General features: G+C 50.5%; 1 protein-coding gene across 1 annotated transcript in view; it reads left to right on the top strand.

Moving 5' to 3' along the window:
* CSMD2 (CUB and Sushi multiple domains 2) overlaps positions 1-19,702 on the top strand; it is a 543,202-nt gene that overhangs the window by 141,222 nt on the left and 382,278 nt on the right. The window contains 1 exon segment of the mRNA XM_077769466.1: positions 12,199-12,406. Within this exon segment, the coding sequence (XP_077625592.1) occupies positions 12,199-12,406 (208 nt within the window).

The raw sequence follows: 19,702 nt of genomic DNA, 5'->3' as shown, positions 1-19,702 counted from the left end.
ATGATCTTATAAAATACAGAAAAGAGTAAAGAAGAAACAAAATTTACCCATTTTAATAGTGATTTTCTCATCTTCCAATACACACTGCACTATGCATAAATTATGAATATGTGTATAATTGAGATTATCATGCATGTAGATTTTTTAGGCCACCTTTTAATGGCTGTGACATTGCACTGTAGCGTTTCCCCAGGCCACCAGGAACACCTAGCATCTCAAAAGCTCCATCCAGCCTGGTCTCTCGCCCCACCGCCCATTTACTCCTCTGCAGACTGGCCTTTGGCCCCAATATTCTGCATCATGTTGCCAAATCAGATGGGAATTGTCTTGGCCCTTATATTTTTTGACCTCTCAACAGCCTTCTGCACTATTGACCACTCTTTTCTTCTTGAAACTCTCGTCTTTAAATTGTATGGATCCCAGAACACTCAGATATAGGTCTGGGGCGGGGGGTGGGGATCATTTCAAGGAGTCGAGAAATGATTGGAACATGTAGCTCCCTTTGGGTTCAAGTTTTCCCTTTCTCTTAAAGGCAGGCTTTCTGTAATTACTATCCAAAGACTAACTCGAAGAGACAAGTTCCCCACTCCGGCCATATGAGCACACCCTTTATACTGTCTACACCAGGGGTGGAAAATACTTGGCACAAAGCTCTCCTCCCTTGCTCCCACTCCAATGGCAGACATGATTAATTGATCACATCACCCTTTCTTGAGCCCACACACGGCTATGAATTCATTCCTAGCAGGCAAGCCACACCCGGGCAGTGTGAGTTGCCATCCGCCTCCATGTTTGTTTACTCCCTGTCACTCATTTTGGTCTATCTTGGTGGAACCCAAGGGCACTAGAGTCTCCCTTCTCGCCTTCCTAAGTCCTCCTCTTAGGCCCCATTCTAACTTGGGGTGTGCTTCTCATCACATGATTGGTATCAGGAATGACCAAACCCATCGGGTGAGACCTGGGCCCCTCCACACAGGTGTATGGCCCTGAGTGGCCAATGAGGGCTGGAAACTGCTGTCTCCACTCCTCTTAGAGCATCCCTGCCCACTCCCTGCCCAGAGGGTGCCACCGTTGAACACTCTGACCTTCCAAGGAAGGGTGTCAAGAGTTGTGACATGATAATAGAATATGAAACCTGAGAGTAAATGGAATCAAGTATTCTAGGTGTGAAACAAAACCCACAGTTCTCTTTCCTCCCACAACACTATCAATACCACACTCTTTTAATATGGAAACTAAAAAATAGAGGCAGCCCAAGTGTCAGGGGCAGAGGGGCTGTCACCCGTCCTATGCAATATACTTCACGTCAATATCTACCTCAATAAGGTGGAAATCCACTACCCTGCCCGTGTCTTCGGGGATCTTCGTCAGCTTCAGCCCTCTCTGAACCTGAAACTCAACCGCCATGCTCAACTCCCTGGGTTCTGCTCTGCTAACTTAGGTCAGGAACTTGGCCTGTCTTTCTTGCATCTCTTCCTGTCCTGGGGGAAAAACAAAACAAAACAAAAAGCACAACCCACTGGCAAAGGTGTTTGCATGCAGCGTGGCCTTTGTTGAAGGTTTGTGGCAACACAGGGAGTCTACATCCCAGCAATGCAAATGGCGTAAAATGAAAGTCTGAGCAATCGTGAGCCTCCAAAGCTTCCGGCTCCTTCTCCCTGGAAGCTTGTCCCTGGCTTCTGTCTTGGCAGACTCAGGCTTCCCTGAGGGCAGACATTGCCTCTCTCATCTCCTTCCAACCTCCTCCACTTGGTGCCTCTTAACTTGGACCCCCCTGTAGGACGTGTGTCAACTTAGGCACAAAAGCCATTGCCTCTTGGCTTTGCCATCTCCCTATAGAAGCATCCCTTCCCAGCCAAGCTATGTAGGTATCAGGTGGTATTGTCTTGAACAAAGAGAGCTTTCACCTGGAAGAAACTTGACTGGCTGTGAAAATACCTTTCTTTATTAATCCACTAGTAAAAGATAAATGATAAGGGCCACCTCCTGGAGGCTTCCTTTGCCGGGTTGGCTCACTGTCCCCAGTCTAGTGCCTATATGGCAGGGTGTGGGGGGCAGAGTGTACAGGGACGATGCCTCCCCAGCACTCATATCACAACAGTGGTTCATGGGCATGGGGTGCCTTTGTGGGGCACGACTGTCTCCCAAGCCTCTCTCCTTCCTCTTTTGGCCTCTTAGATAATGGCCATTCTTCCCCTTGAATGCTGGAGGGCTCAGCATGGCCTCATCTCTGGAAACATATTGCATCTCTTGGAATTTCTCATCTACTACATGGCTTCTAATTATTGTGTGGAGGTGGCTGTCTAGTCTCTGTCCCCAGCTCCATCCTCTCTCCTATGCTTCGGGTCCACGTGGGTCTCAGACTCCACTGACCTTTCCCCAGAGTGTGCTGCGAATGGGGTACATCCAAAATCTAACCCTGTCTTCCCAAACCTGCTCTTTTTGCTGTGTTCCCCAGCTCGGTGAAGAGTGTCGCTATCCAAGGTGGCCAAGCCAGACGCCCCTTGCACCATCAGCCACCGTGCCCTGGCGCATCTCCCTCTGCCCCAGCCCTCCCCTCCATGCCTCTGCCAGTGTTTGGGGGCCCCATCCAGTAACACCTGGTGATGGGCCATTTGCCTGTTCCCTGCCACATTCATCCCAGTCCATTCTCCATTGCTGGAGCGAACTTTTTAAGCCACGGATCTGACAGGATCACTTGTTGCTTAGAATGACAATAGGTCAGGTTCAGATTCCTTAGCACGAACAAGGCCCTTCCAGAAAGACTCCCAGGCTGATCTTTCTAAGTCCTCTCTAAGTACCTTCCAATTTAGCCACACCAGAGAGTGCCCTCTTCTGGAACACAACAGGGAAACCAGCCACGGATGTCAAGTGTGACTTCCAGAAGGACTCAGTCCCAGAGGCTCCCTGGCATCTGAGGGGGATGAGATGTGGCTCCTACTCAAAGACTGTAGGATCACAGGTGGCTCTCCCACCTTCTGAGCCCCCACGCCTCCCCTGTTCTCTGGGCTTTGTGTCCACCTCTCGTTTCTAATTCACTATGAGCCACAAGCATAGTCTGAGAAGCGTCCTCAATAATGCCAGTGGTTTTTCTGAAAGTGATTTTCCAAACTGTGCTTCCTGAGGAGGCCAAGCTGTTTATGAGCTAAGGCTGCTCCTCATGTGCCCGCGTGATGCCAAGAGCCATGGCCATGCCGGAGTTAACAGTTCATACTCGGGAAGAATTAAAGCCTTTTGGCCTTTTTTCCTCTTGTGTAGAACTCTCAAGGGCTGGCATCTGCGAGTGGATAAACCTCATCCACTGGGCAGTGGTCCGTAAATATTTGCTGAATGAGGGGATGGCTGGATAGGTCTTATTCACCATTAGGATCATGTAGGCATACAAGCCCAAAAGGCAAATTCCTGGCCTGACTTAGCCCACCTGCCCAGCAGCACCGAGTGACACAAAAGCCTGAGTCCAAGGCTTCCCAGAGCAGGCTGGAGGGCACTGTCTCCCTATGTCAAACAGGATATGCCACATGCCTGCCTGCAAGGTAGACTCAGTCTGGGGACACAGCCCAGGCTAAGGGGGAGTAAGGACCGACTGGGATCAGGGACAGAGCAGGTGTGAGGCTGACTTCCATCGAGGCCCATCCCAAGGCTGCTGGCACATTGAGGCTTGGTCTAGCTAGCAGAGGGAAGGAGGCAGGGCTCGTGACCCCTGCTTTGCTTTGTGTCTTTCTGGGCACCTTCACCCTGGGAGGCTCCAAGCTTGAATCACAAGAAGGAAGACCATGTGGGTTTTAGGAAATGGCCTCTAACTTGTGAGGGGCATTGGCCCTGGAGCAAAGAAGACTGCATGGAGAAGGAACAGGATTCAGATGTGCTGGGTGCTGAGAGGGAGGTGGAGAGAAAGCAGCCTGAGCGAGAAATGCTTGGCCTCAGAGGTTCAAGCCAGACGTGTAGGCTGTGCCCTGACAGGGGGGTGGGCTCTGGTCTGCAGAAGCACAGACGAGCTGCATTCCAGATTTTGTAGCCCCGGGGTAGGGGGGAGGGGTGGGGCGGACCGTACAGAATGCAAGAGAGAGGCAGTGTGCTGAGTATGGAAGGAGCACGGAGTCAGACAAGCCCAAGTCAGCCCTGTGCCAGCTCATAGCTGCGGGTCACCGGTGTGTTGCTAAGCCTCTCTGAGTTTCAAAGTGCGGAACACGAGTAGTGGCCTTGAAGGGTTAGTTGTTCACTCGGGATTCAGCAGCTTTTCACGCGTGCCTACTGTGTGCCAGTATTATTAACTCAATCCTTAGTTATGAAGTGCCAATTGCTAGATAGTTTCTGTTCTAGATACAGAGATTTGCAGTGACGAAAAGTCAGACCAGATCCATGATCTCATGGGTTTACATTTGAGCATCTAGGAGGCAGAAAACAGATAAAAATCAAATAAACAAATTTCAGATCATGAGGGAAATAAAGCAGCTAGTGACAGGAAGGCTACTTTAGATGGAGCTGTCAGGAGGGGACTCTCTGAGGAGGTGACATCTGATCAGAGTCCTGAATGATAAGAGGAGCCTGTTATGTGAAGACCAGGAGAAGGACATTCCCTACAAAATGAATGACTGGTGCAAAGGCCCTGGGGCAGGAGAGAGTTTGACATATTAGAGAATCAGAACACAGTCCCATGTGGCAAAGCAGAATAGGGGAGAGGGGGTGCTGTAGTGGTGCAGAACAAGAAGTTTGGGTTTGGTTCTAAGCTTGGGAGGGAGCCAGGGAAGAATTTTAAGCACAGGCGTGGTGCACTTGAACTTAATTTTTTAAAAAGATCCTTCTGGATGCTAGAATGAGAGGGACTGTAGTGGGCAAGAGGTGCAACCAGGAGGGCCAGCTAGGTGGCAGCTGTTGCAGGCAAGCAGGCTGGAGATTCTGCATTTGGGTCCCAGGTGGCCATGGCAGAGATAGAAGGGAGACTGGGACCGTGGTTTGGGGTCATGGCCAATAGCTTTGCTGATGAAATAAAGGATCAAGGTTGACTCCTAGGCTCTTTCTAGATGCTGGCAGGGTGGGAATGTCCATAACTGAGAAGGGGATGACTAGGACAGGGCGTAGGGGGGGCATGTGCCTCAGGGGCATCAAGAGCCCATTTTGTCTAGGCGAAGTCTGAGATGCCCATGAGACATCCAAGCGGGGGTATTAGTTCTTGTCTGGGAGAATTTCTGAGCTGAAAAGAGGTAGAAAGGGGATACAAGACCCTAAGGTGGCACTGCAGATGGCAGAGGGGGTCTGAGAGCTGTGCTCAGGGCCCCTTTGGCTGCTCATATACACAACAGGCAGAAAGCACCAGTTATCCAGGCAGTGAGGACCTTGAGTGATTCTGGAATGTACCATGGCTCCCAGACACCGTTCCTAACTATGGGGTTCCTCTTCTGCCACTGGGGTCACCAGTCCTCTAAGCACCTTTGTCATCACTGTTACTATAGCAGAAGTGTCCAGAATGGGCTCTGGATTTAAATCCTGGCCTTGCCACTCCTACTAGCTGAGTGACCTTGGGCTCGTTACTCAACCTCTCTGTGCCCCTGTTTTCTCACCTGTAAATAATAACAATACACTACTTAACTCATAAGGTGGAGGTAAGGTTCAAATTGATAAATGTCATGCGTGCAGCAGAAGTCCTTGCTCGTAGCGATGACTCAGTGAGCGTTAGCTGTTGGATTTTGACTTCCACGGCCACTGCCGGCTGGCATTTATCGAGCACTAACTATGTGCCAGACCCTGCACTCTCTAATCCTCACAGGATCCTCAGAGAAACCCCAGGAGGTTCAGATTTTGTGATCCCCAATTTCACACAAGGGAACTGCGGCCTGGAGAGGCGAGGTTGCACAGCTGGAAGGCAGTGGAGCCAGGATTCTTCCCAAGTCCTTGTATCTACCAGCTGTCTTCTTGACCATCATTGTCGCCCGCAGCCAAGAACAATGGCCTGTGATCCCTGGCAGGTGACTCACGGTGACACTGTTACTTCCAGAAATTCCGGCTTTGTGGCCCAGGGCCTGAGAGCTTGATCCTCATGGGTGATCCGCATAGATGCACCCCCTGATGAGTCTACCTGGCCAGGGACTGCCCAGTCTCCTGTGACTCACCCTTGACTTCCTCTGTAGCCTGTCCCACGAGCTGTAGGGAGGGAGCCGGGGGCTGCTGGGGGCTACTTTCATTCTTTTTTTTTTTTTAAATGTTTGTTTATTTTTGAGAGACAGAGTGTGAGTAGGGGAGGGGCAGAGAGAGAGGGAGGGGGAGTTACAGACTCCAAAGTGGGCACCAGGCTCTGAGCTGTTGGCACAGAGCCCAACGTGGGGCTCGAACTCACGGACCGTGAGATCATGACCTGAGCCCAAGTCGGATGCTTAACCACTGAGCCGCCCAGGCACCCATGCAATTTTTTAATTTTAAGAAGGGGTGTCCTTGATAAAGCCAAGAGAGGGCACTGATGAGATTGAGCAGGTCCTGGGGCCCCCGGGGACACTGAGCCACACAGCGCAAGGAAAAGAGGGAGCATCGAGGCTTTGGGGCACTTGCACCCAGGCTCCCTTTGCCTCACATTTGAGTTGTCAGATGGCTGCTTCTCCCCTGAGACCTTTGGGGATTTTTGTTTCCTCAGAGGCAGAGTAGCCTGGGGGTGGAGGATATGAACAGAAGCCCAGAGCAGAGCCCCCCCGCCCCCCCTCCCCAAGCTTGCAGGCCTCCAGGCCCCTGCACTGGTGCTGGCCTAAAATGCAGGGAGGGGAGGGACGGGATGCAGGTTCCACCGTCCCTACCTGAAATTTGTGAGTCACTGGAGAGTTAGCAGACACCCAAGGGGGCCAAGGGATAGTTCTCTAAAATTATAGTTAATTGAAGAAATTTCAGTGGAACTTAAAGTCGATCATAAATAACGTCATAAACTTGGAAGGGCAACTCTCAGCCTAACACACCTGCACCTTTGAATATACACGACTTAATGGCGCTGCGGAATACCCATTCCCAGAGAAGGAGGAAGTGTAAATTAATATTTTAGGACCGTGGTGTCAGCTGAAGGTTATATTTTATGGCTCTGAAGTTGTAACCATGAAATATGGCGCCTTGTTTAAAGTGTGAGAAAATCTCCAAACAACTTTCAGAGCATCTTCAATCAAAACAGGATAGTTCAGGAAAAGGGTGTCAGAGGAGCCCGAGAGGCAGGGATGTAAATGTAAAGGTGCCACCTTCCAAGGAGGGGACTGGCAGCTCCAGCCAGAGAGCCTCAAGCTCTCAAGTCCTCAATTCCAGCATGGTCTAGAAATCATTGACCATCACGAAGAGCTTTGAGGATCTCAGGATGGCTTTACCAGACTGCTTTCAAGCGGGGACATATGGTATCCTGAAAGAGACCACAGTTCTCATGCCAGGAGACCCAGCTGGATTCCTGACTCCCCTCCACTGTGTGGCCTTAGGGGAGTTACTTAACCTCTCTGAACTTCCATGTCTTGTTTCATTTCTTTGTTCAACAAATGTTTATGAACTGCCTGCCATTTGCCAGGAAGGTTGGTGAATGCTGGGACCATTTTCATTTCTTCAGAGCTGAGTGGCCCCAAGGCTCCATTAAACCCTTTGCTTAATCCCAACAGTCCTTTGTACTTCCCAGCTGGAGAGTACTGCTCCTGAAGTTCTGGGTCCAGAGGCAAAGGTGTGTTGTTCTAAAAGACATTTCTTAAGGTGAAACTTACAACTCACACCTGGAACGAAATTTCCCAAAGCCCCTGACCATAGAGGCTTCTGGATGGCAGAAGGCGCTTAGAAATGGCAATGAGGGGCTGGACGCCACCAAACCACAGTGACTGAGGAGACCTGTGCCAGGCCTGCTGCCCACAGACACGACTCCTGCCCTCATGGCATTTACAGTCTAGCCATTAAATAAATGGCATTATTTATTAATTAATTTGGGGAAATAATTCATTATGGGAAAGTATGTCGTGCTTCGAAAACATAAGCTAGGGGGAAAGATCCTTGAGGAAGTGACACTTGGACTGGTACCCAAAGGCTGAGGAGGGGCCAGCCAGGGAAGAGGGGAGGTAGGGAAGAAAGTTTCAGAAAGAGAAAATGGCACTTTCCAGGTCCTGGAGCAAGGAGAAGCTTGATACATGAGAAGAGCCAGGAGGAGGCCAGCGTGGTGGTAGGAAGCAGGCAGGGAGAGACCGGTAAGAGGCAAGGCTCTGTAAGGTCCTTGTAAGCCACAGATATTCAATTCTATCCTGAGTGCCAGTGGGAGTTACTGAAGGTTCTTACAGAGAAGAGTGGCATCCTCAGGTCTGTGTTTCCTGGATCGCTCAGGCTTCTGGTGAAGAATGACAGGCTGGAGCATGAGGGATGTTTGGAGACAAGGAAGGCTGTGGTTGACTTGGACCAGGACGAGGCTTTGCGCGGAGCAGGTGCAAGGCTGATAGATGAGAGGCCCGTCAGGAGCCACTTATAAGGAGGGACGGGGTTTGGTCCCTGGCTGCGTGTGGCCTGTGGGAGAAGCTACTGATGGCCCCAGCCTCTGGCATGAGACACTGGGTAGACAGCGCTGACAGTCTCTGGGAAGGAAACACCAGAAGGTCAGGTTCAGTGGGAGGAGAGCACAAGGTGGTCTTGGTTGGGCTGAGGCTGAGGACAGTGTAGGATGACTTAGAATTCCAAGAAGAGCTATGCAGAGGCTCCTGAGTGTCCCCTGCCTCACCCCCCACCTGCTCCCCTCCAGCATTGCCTGCTGCTGTGCTGTCCACCTGGACCCGCGGGCCCGAGCAGGTGGGACAGTGTGGACTCAGGGCTCGCCACTCTGTCCCACACCCCTGACACTGCTCCCTCGCCCTCCACTCCGCCCCTGGGCTTCCCCTCTGGCCCTACCCTGCCTGCTCTTTTTNGAGGCTCAACCGACTAAGCCACCCAGGCGCCCCAGTGACGGCTCTTAAAGCAACTTCCTTTCAGATGCCTTTGCTTCTGCCTACTGACGGTTAAATGTCGCTTCTTGCCGGGCCTTCTTTACTCCCATGGAGCCAGAGCTGCTCGTCATCCTGCTGACTCCTGGCCTTGCAGGTCCCCCCGCTCATTCTCTCCATGGACATCGCTGTGTGTTTGCCCTCAGCAGCTCACCTTCAGCCTGCAAGTACAGAGGGGCAGTGGAGGAGGGCCATCACTACCCCCCGCAGAACTGCTTCTCCTCCGGGGCCCCCGTTTACCCAAATAGCATCACAACCCACCCTGCTGCCCTGTTAGAAACCTCCACTCCACGTCCTCTCTCCCTCTTCTTCTCCTTTGCTGGCCACTCCCGGCAGAGGCTGCGTCCTCTCTCTTCTCCTCTGCCCGGCTCTTGAATCCTTTCTGTTCCTTCTCTTCCTCCCCCTGCCGCTGCCACTTGTTCAGGCCGTGATGATTAGAGCAACCTCTTCACTATCAGAGTTGGCATATAGAGGTAGGTGCATTCTCTTGAAATAGAACTTGACCCTGTAGAATGACATTAATGAGACTAGTTTGGGACCACCGAATAAACTCACCTTGACCTCCATCCCACACTGCTTCTGTATACCCAGCCATCAGCTCCACCAGGACACCCCACATACACACTCAGCCCTGGGATCCAAAACTGAACCCCTGCTTGCCTTCCCCACCACAAAAGGCACCTTTCACTCCTGGGTTCCCTGCCACAGGAGGCATCTTTCACTCCTGCAGATTTTCATGCCCCAAACTTGGAACTCACCCCTCCCAGCTGCCAAGTCCTGTAGATTCTGCTTCCTAAGTCTCTCTGAAATCAGTGCTCTTCCCGCTGTCCCCATGGCCTCAGCTTGGAGCTCATCTGGCCTCCTCTGGGCTTTGATGACTATGTCCTACCAAAAGCATCCTGCCCACTCCCCTGATCCAGATCTCCTCTGTGCCACAGCCCTGGTGATCTTTCTAAAATGAAAATTTAATCATATCCCTTCACTACCTTTGATTCTCAAGATGAAGGGGAAGGAAAAGGAGAACTTAGCACTTGTTGGGCATCTCCACGCTCCAGCCACTGGCTGATGCTAGGTCCCGTCACATTAATGGTCCCATTCAGTTATCACCGCAAACCGTTGTACGGAGAAGCAAAATGAAGCTGCTGGAAATAAGTTTCCCAAGGTCGCATGGCTGGGGAATCATGGAGCCTAAATTCAAACCTAGACCTTCCTAACCCCTAAATCCATTTTATTTCCAATATAGTCCACTGCTTCCAGTCTTGGCCCCGTGTTCTCTGTCATGTGGGTCCTCCTACATGTCCATTACATCACCCATCCTTCCTCTCTCTTCACTCTCTGATAAGCCATCTAGAGCTACTTATATTGCACATGCCTTGTGATTTTGTGCTTCTGTGCTTATGACATTTATTTCCCTGTTTTCTTAAATGCCATTCCCTTTCTTCTCTATCTAGGGAACCCTTTTTTAAAAAATATATTTATTTATTTCTAGGAGAGAGAGAGACAGCATGAGCAGGGGAGGGTCAGAGAGAGAGGGAGATACAGGCTCTGAATTACGCTCCAGGCTCTGAGCTGGCAGTCAGCACAGAGCCCGACGCGGGGCTCGAACCCACGAACCACGAGATCATGACCTAAGCGAAAGTCGGACGCTCAACCGACTAAGCCACCCAGGCGCCCCTATCTAGGGAACCCTATCCATCCTTCAAAACCCAGCTCTACTGGCATCTCCTCTGTTAAGTTTTCCTAAATCAACTTACCCAGTAATATGCTGCTTTATCTACATCCTCCAAGTATGAATTGTACTCCTGGGAGATAGGGTATTGGTTAAGAGCATAGGCCCTGGAAATACGGGCTATAGGAGCTTAGGATTCCAGCTCCTTTCATCACTATGAGCTGTGTCACCTTTGGCAAATAACTGAATTTCTCTGTGCCTTGGTTTCCTTACCTGCAAAGCAGGAATGATACTTCACAGGGTCATAGTAAGGATTAAATGAAATACGTAGCACAGTTAGAATAGTACCTGGTATAGTGTAAGTGCTCAATAAATATTAGCTTTTATTATTGTTACTCTGCTGTCTCTGGTACACATTTGAACCCGGATGCTGCATTTTTTTTCTTTCTTTACCAGTTATCTCTAATATAGCATGTGCTAAGTGTATTATAATCATTTCCTTGCCTACAGCCTCCAGAACAACAGGCTTAAAGTTTAGATAACTTCCCCTACGTCACCCAGCTAGTGAGCAGCAGGGAAAGGATTCAAACCAAGGTCTGTAATAATTCAGAAAAGCCAGTGCTCTTAACTATTACATGTCAGAGTGTGTTTCCCAGATCATTTTTTCTGAATATCAAGTCTCAGCTGGGATTTCAGCTGGAGCAGCGAGACTGCCAGGTTCAGCGGCAGAATGAGTAAAACAGGGGTCCCTGCCCTTGGGGATTCCTGGTGGAGCTCAGAACCAGAGTGGAAGACAGATGTAGGAACAGGTCACTCAGCGCAAAGTGCCATGTCTGAAGTCGGACACGTTGCTGCGGGAGCCCAGAGGAGAGAGCAGTCGCTAAACACCTGGGGGAACAGGGCTTTACCAGGAAGTGGCATCAGAGTTGGGCCTCAAGCCTGAGGAGAGCTGCTGTGGACAGAGGGCCTCCTTGGCAGAGGGCACGGGGTGAGCACAGAGCAGGAGGCTGGACCGTGCACTGCACAAGGACAGAGCTGGCCTGCGGACAAGGGCGGGAGGAAGGATGATGGAGGCTGGGCCTGGCAGCCCTTTGAGTTCTGCCCCGGGTTGCTGGGTTGAGTGTCGCCATATTGGAGCGTTCCTAAGATCTGGTGGGGAGAGATGTCCTATTCGCCACAGTCGTGACCATGGAGATAAAGGTGGCAGCTGGGTCACGGCAGGACAGGCAGCATACGTGGTCCTCTGAATGTGCTCTGAATGTCAGAGTTCAAATCCCAGCTCAGTGACTGTGTGACCTTAGGTAGGTGACTCAACCTCGCAGGGCCTTGGTTTGCTCATCTTTCAATGAGAACAACACTATCAGAAGTTCTCAGGGCAGAGCCTGGCACGTGGTAAGGGCTATAGAAGTGTTTGGTGTCATTATTACCAGGCCAACTCAGACTCAGGTCTTGGCCCATCCGGCCTGTGCATCATTTCTGGGACCCTCTGTGCCCATCATGTGTGAAGCCCACGAGTGCCTGGGCCTGGGAACCTGACCGCCTCACACGAGCCTCTTCTCTTTGTGCCCACAGCGGACGATGCCTGTGGCGGGACCCTGCGGGGTCAGAGCGGCATCATCTCCAGCCCCCACTTCCCCTCGGAGTACCATAACAATGCCGACTGCACCTGGACCATCCTGGCCGAACTGGGAGACACCATCGCCCTGGTCTTTATTGACTTCCAGCTGGAGGACGGTTACGACTTTCTGGAAGTCACGGGTACCGAAGGCTCCTCCCTCTGGTAAGCACACACTGTCCTGTCCCCTCCTCGGTTCCAAGGGAGACTCTGGCTCACCCACAGTCTCCTCGGCATCTGGGCCTGCAGTCTGAGGCCCTCTGGCCACATACTGATGAGTTGATGGGTTTGGTTTTCATCATAATGAAAACTCACTGCACGTTTTTTGAGCCAGAGTCCATTTTTACAGTGATTTTGGTATCCGATGCGATGGGCATCCTTGCTGAAGAATTCCAGGACGGGCCTTGGTGCACTGAGACTAAAACTGTCCTGATCTGAGGATGTGGACAGGGTCTCGGCGCAATGATCTGAAGTACCGTTCCATCTCTGCAGGACGTATTCATAGCATCCAACGAAGGGAACAGAATCTTAAGTGGAAATCCCCACTCCCAGGGCCCTGCGGAGGGCAGGGCATTCCTCCTATTTCTGATGGGAAGGACTAACCTCCCCGTCGTTCTGGTTTTACTAAAATGCGGGGGCTTTTCTGCTTGTGTCCTACCTGCCGTGGAGACTCTCGATGTTGGTGGGTTCAGGAGGGGAGGGATGACGAGACTTAGCCCCAGTTGCTGGTACAGTCCCAGATTTAGACACACAGGACATGCCCAAGGAGAGGCTGGCTTCAGGAAGTGTCCTGTTTGGGTGACAGACTTTGAGTGGTGGTGTGGCACTTAGAATGTGCTGTCGCATTCTCCTTGTGGCTGTGTTATCAGGCCGAGGGCACAGGGGGACCTGTGTCAGCACAGCACATGCTCACGGAAGGATGTGTCTAGATGTGCCTCAGACAAGATCGGGCACCTTGCAGGCTTCCGTTGCTGCACAGGGGAAGGCAGGGCTCCGTGCCTGGGGACAAGGGCAGACGAGGTGTCCCTGAGGACTCTGAGGGACTCAGAAAGTGGGTATGTGCAATTGTTGGGGGAGGACAGCGCCTGGAATGAGCTCCGCAGTCAGTGTGAATGGGGAGGGGAGGGAGAGGGAGCAAGCAGAAGGCAGGGGTACGTCTCTTGAACACCTCTCTCAGACCAGGTTTCATGTCGTGGGACAGAAACACTAGTTGTGTAAGACGTGGTCCTTTGAGCGTGAGAAAATCAGACAAACCTATGGCAGGAGCCAGGTGTGACTATTTCAGAAGGAAGAAGTGGGAACAGATTCCTCCCAAATACGGACCCAGAGATCTGGGGACCCGTGTAGCCCGGAGAACTCAAATTTCCTGGTACAGTGGACGGCGATTTGACCTGGGAGTCGGAAGACCGTGGTGTCATACGCTTGTCGAGTGAACTTGGCCAGGTCATTCACTACCCTGGATGGAGAGTTGAGAGAAGCACATGTGAGCCAAGGACAGACCGCCATGTACAGGTGGCTATTCCATCAACTAGTCTAGGGCAGCGGCTGGACATTTGGGGCTACGAACAGGGATGAGAGCCTGGGTGACCCTCTTCTGCACTGAAATCCCAGTGACTGCCAGCCTGAAGGCCCTCTGTCCCCCTACCCCCTTTTGTTAAATACCCGTTTCTTTCATTGTAAATGTAATGCATATGCTTCTTGTAGAACACAGAGAAAATATAAAAAGGTATGGAGAAATGAATAAGAAATATTAAAATTTTGATATATTCTCCTTTGGCCTTTTTTGCTTTGCTTGGATCAAGCTAGCTAGCTATTTATATATATTTTAATATTACAAAATTCAGATCTGAAAATCTATCTGTACTTACATATTTTTAACTTAGTATTATGTAATGGAAATTTTCCCTGTATTATGGCAGATGCTTCCAAAACATAATAGGTGTGATAATGGCATCATTTATTGAGCATTTATTATCAACATGTCGCACAGAGGCTGGTTCTAAGCTCTTACAGCTATAATTTCATCTTTCCTCATAGAAACTCTATGAAGTAGGGTAGCATCATTTTCCTCCTTTTACAGACCAGGAAAGTGAGGTCCAGAGAGGTTATGTCACTTGCTTGAAGCCACACAGCTGGGAAGGAGCAGAGCCAGGCTTCAGCCCCAGGAGAGTTGGACTTGAAAGGCCATCTCTGTAGCCATGGCAGCACGTTACAACCTGCTATATCTGTGAAGGGTCACCAGGGCTGTGTGGCACGCCCTCGTAAGATAGACATAGTGTACTCTTCAGATCTCTTAGTAGTTCGTTCCCAAGTTTTTGCTTCGATAAGCAGATGCCAGATAATAGGACTGCCAGGTCCGTCTCTTCCAGCCCCAAGGCCTCTTTGACTCCCTTGTTTACCCGTGGGCCGAGCGGTCTTCCACAGCTTCTGCCCCCCAGGTGTGAATCTACGCGTTGTCCAAACTTCTGGAGTGAAACAAATCTGAAAGACTATTCCTTTTCCTATTAAGTCACTCAGTGGGGGAAGGAATTAAGCCGAGGAAATCGTTAGGGGAGTCATTCAGAACTCTTCACTCTAAGATTAAATTATAATTATTTATAGGGTTGGTGTCACCATTTCCAGCCAGGATGCATTTGTTGTTCTAATTTATACTTGCATAGCAATTATGGATAAACAAACCTGGAGGCTTGGGACGTGTGTGCAAAGAACCCACTCTCTCCCCTGCCCCTCTCCTTTATGGATCCCTGGGTCCCTGTGAATTGCGATGTTGCTGGTTTATGAGTTGCTGCTTTATATCACCGCACATTAAGATTTTAGGATGTTTTCTTGAGTTCTGTGCCGAGGCATAGAAAGACTGCAGATCCTATTAGAAGAGATGATTGTGAACAACTGGACGTGCCTTCAACTATTGAGAAGACAGAGATATCTTTTTTTTAATATTTTATTTTATTTTTGAGAGAGAGATAGAGACAGCATGAGCAGGGGAGGGTCAGAGAGAGAGGGAGACACAGAATCTGAAGCAGGCTCCACGCTCTGAACTGTCAGCACAGAGCCTGATGCGGGCCTTGAACCCACGAACCGTGAGATCATAACATGAGCTGAAGTTGGACGCTTAACCGACTGAGCCACCCAGGTGCCCCGACAGAGACACCTTTGAGAGAAAAATCTCCACTACCTCCTTTACCTGATAGCAGATTCCCACTGATTCAGGGTTGGGGTGGGGGGCACGGAATATTCCTGACTCAGTTTCCACACCGTCTTCCCCAAGTGGGATACAAGCAGGAGACTTTTAATTGGGGGTTCCAGCTGTTTGGATTTCACATACAAGTAAAATTGCCAAACAGTTGAGGAAATAAGAGGGTTGATATTGTTTTTTATTTTGCCAAGTAAGGACATTAGAAAGAAACCTGCCAGCTCCTCAGAACATCATTTCATGAAACAAAGGACAATTCAAAGCCAAAAACATGGCAGGATATAATCAATTGGCAGCCTTGCGCTGGCACCGAGGAAGACGGGCGGGTGGAGTGCACAGAAATAGCGCTGTGTGCCCGGAACCACAGAGCCCCGCAGTGTGCGTGCATCAGCCAGTGCACTGCTTCTTCCTGTTTCTCGGTCCGTGACTGGCCACGGGGAATCTGACAGCACACGTGCTGGACAGGAAAAGGCTCTTAAGATGATGAGCACTAACCCATGTAACTCTGACAGGTTAAGAAGCCCCCAAGTATTTTAGATGTACCCTCTCCGGAGTTAATTGCTTTTTAAATTTTCATTTTAACTTTTATTTTGTGCTGAGCAAAAGCTGGGTGTGAACTGACTGAGAGTTAAATCCAGATAGCATATTTGGATTCCTCCTCAACCACGCACGCACGCACACTCACATACACACACATACAACACAGCCAAATCACCCCGGCACACGCCACTCCCTCCAAGTCACTGCCATTTATTGCACCAAGTCAACCACTCTTACACATAAGCTCTTCTGTCTCTAGTTCACTGAACTCAGTTTAGGGACCAGATGNGGGTCTTTGCTCTGCTCTGACCAAGTCAGTTGGCTCTGCCCTTCACGGAGTCCCATTCCTTCCCCTCAAATGCTAGGAAAATACTCTCACCATTGTTTAAGTTCCTCATGAGGCCCCTGGACTTTTTCAGATGGCTAGGACTTGGTGGGGAGGGGGGGAGTGGTGCAGAACTGGGGTTTAAAAACTCAGTTTTTTATGACCCTGGGTTCTGTGTCCCTGGAGGGTATCAGGATCATGTTATAACAAGTACAAGAGATTGCCAGCCCATTATGCAGCTGGCATTCCATTGTGGAGAAAATCGGTGAATTAAAGGCCACTGAGAAGACACAAGTGCCAGACTGTCTGCCCTCCTCCCTCTGCCTTGTGCTTGACACTCTCCATTTGAATCTCTCCAGGCTCTTCCTCTGGGGCTACACGGAAGGAGAGAACGCCAGACGTCCCCTCCAAGAATAAGAGAGGGGGTCTGTGTATCTTGGCATCTAACTGGGGAGCGAGCAGGCCTGAGAGTCAGAAAGACTTGGGCTCAGGACCCTGATCCACTTCTTAGTGATTGATAAAGCCTCTTTACTTGCCTCTGAGTCTCAGTTTCCACATCTCAAACTCGGGCTCATCATCCCAACCTACAAAGCATGTTGAAAGGGCTGAACAAGTAAACTGCTGCCTGGCTCACAATAGATCTCACACTCCTGAGATTGCGACCAGAGTTAGGGGCTCACCCTTTGAAGGGAAAAGGGTCAGATGGGGCTTCTCCAGCAGCCCAGAGCCTTGATGGTCCTATTCTCAGTGATCCCCCCGTGGCCGTTCTTCCCAGCCTGGCAGCTCGGAGGCATCTCGCCAGGCAGGAAGGCACGGCCTGGTCCCTCCAGCTGATTCTGCTCCCCGGGAATTGCCTGGAAACCCAGGTATGGAGGACTGGGTCAGGCTGCAGGATGCCCTTGCAAGGGTCAGAAGAGACGGTGGTGATTTTCATCGAAACTGTCTTCCCAGAGCTGCACTTGGTGAGCATGTTGCAGGCAGCATCACCTCTTCTCGCCTGGACCTCGCCCCAGACCGGCCAGTTACCTGCCTTGTCAGAGGAGCAGATGAGGAGTGGACTGCTGCAGCTACAGTGGCTGCTCTGTGCAGGCTAGGAGCGGGGGGCACTTCGCTGGGGGACAGGCACAGCACCTGCTCCCAGGGGCCTGCAGCGTAGGGGAGAAGGAGCAGAGAGAATGGAGAAGACAATCAGGGGACCACTGTACCAGACCCAGGGGGAGGCCCATCTCTGCCCGGCACCATCTCGCTGCCTCTAATCGCTGGTGCTACAGACTTCGGTTGGGCCTTCCTCTCTCCTTTGCTCCTTCTCTTTCCCATCTTCTCTCCTTTGCCAGGTGGCAGTTTCCTCCTATAGCAGGCAGGGCAGGCAGGGCCCCGCCTGCACTCAGAACTGAAGCCATCTTTTCCCTGGGGGGGCTGCCAGCAGTGTGTTTGTGGTGGGGAGGCTGGTAGGAGTGCAGAGCTCCTTCCCACATGAGGGATTTCTAGCAGACCCTAGAGCCACCCACCACCTTCTTTGCTCTCACCCTGTGGGTCAGTCTCTGCCAGTGATTCCCAGCCTCTCCTTCTTGCCCCCTTTGGTGTATTTGGACTCCCATTCTTAAATTTTTCAGTCTTTCACTTTAGAGAGAGAGTGAGCCAGCTGGGGAGAGGGGCAGAGGGAGAGAGACAGACAAACAGAGAGAGAGAGAAAGAGAGAGAGAGAGAATCTTAAGCAGGTTCCATGCTCAGTGCGGAGCCCAACATGGGGCTTGATCCCATGACCATGGGGTCATGACCTGAGCCGAAATCAAGAGTCAGATGCTCAACTGACTGAGCCACCCAAGCACCCCTGGACTTCCATTCTTTATTTGTGTCGCTTGGATCATTTGCCATCTGCCTACACATTCCCTGTGTCCCTACACCCCAAGCCAAGCCCTGTGGACCTCTACGTGATATATTTCCTCCACCCAACCTTTGAAGTAGGAAAGGAAACAAGGGCATGCTGCAGGACGCTGCCCTTGGGTGGGAGGAGCAAGGCCAAAAGGCAGGGGCTGCATCTGAGACAGGCCTCGAAGAGTGGGTGCTATTTGGAAACAGGGGGGTAGGGACAGAGAGAGCATCATCCTAGGGCTGCGGCCGGCCAGGCATCCCACCGCGATGGGAACTCCCCTGCTCCCTGAGATACAGGGCCAGGAAGTGGTCCCAGGATTCTCTCCACCGTGCACCCACCCACCTTGGGGCTCCACCATCTGCCTCTGAGCCTGCCTGGCCCCTCCGCCTGCTGTACTATCTGGATTTCCTGCCCCCGGGGCCACCCACTAGACCTGGGCTGTTTCTAGAAAGAGAATTTCCCTGGAAAGCAGGTTCAGCCTACTCTCTGGATCCAGCTTTGAGGGCTTTTCTTTGCTTTTTTCCCCTTCATTTTTTTTTTTTTTTTTTTGCTTTTGTTTTTGTAGGTAGAGATACAAAAATCCCCGTCTACTTTACAGACATCCAGTTTGAACATTTCACTAGCAACGTTCTTTCTCCTCTTTGAAAGACTTTGTTTTAATTATTAAGCATTTTACACATGAAATTTGAGCCAACTAGAACCATTTGATCTCAGCGACTTCTAACTAGATATTTCATTCAGGAGTCATTAGATTCAGATATAATTAGAATGAGAACAGCATGCCAATGGGGATTTGTTAATAATAACTATTCACTTATTTATTCATTCACATGTACTTTATCAAACCATTGGTTTAGATCATTTACATTCTTTGCTACTTTCCCCCTATTTATTTTCGGTAATCATTTATTGAGAGCCTTCTATGAACTAGGCTCTCCTAGGTGCTAGGGAGACAAAGACACGGTCTTGTCCCCAAGGAGTTGTTTATTCCCTCCACAAATGTTTATGTAATAGCCATGCATCATGCTGGACCCTGGAGCTCACAGTCAGAGCAAAGCAGCAGAATATAATTAAATGCTTGACAACATCGTATGTTAGGTGCCTTTCTAAAAGGTATAAAGAAGCTTCCATAGAGACTGAAAAAGAGAAATGCAATAGTATTCTTTTGGTTCAAGAAATAGAAACCCACCTCCAGCTGACTCAAGCTAAAAAGAGAGCGTGCTGGCTTCTGTAACTGGAAAGTGGAGGGATTGGCTTCAGGGACTGCTGGATCAAGGTATGCAAATAATATTATCAGAATCTGTTTCTCTCCCTCCCACAGCTTTGCTCTCTTATGCGTCAGCTTTCTCAGGAATGCTTTCCCCATGAGGTAGCAAAGGCAGCCACCGTCAGCTCCCTGCATTCTGCTTGGTTAACAATCCCAGCAGAAAGGAAGCTTCTTTTTCCTGATGGTTCCCACAAAAGCCCTAAGCTGAACCCTGACTGGACCAGATTGAGCCATGTGCTCAGGCCTCCAGCATCAGGGTTGAC

This window comes from Crocuta crocuta, unplaced genomic scaffold (assembly GCF_008692635.1).
Source record: "Crocuta crocuta isolate KB4526 unplaced genomic scaffold, BGI_CrCroc_1.0 scaffold351, whole genome shotgun sequence".
Lineage (NCBI taxonomy): Eukaryota > Metazoa > Chordata > Mammalia > Carnivora > Hyaenidae > Crocuta > Crocuta crocuta.
This window is presented reverse-complemented; position numbering and strand designations above follow the sequence as displayed.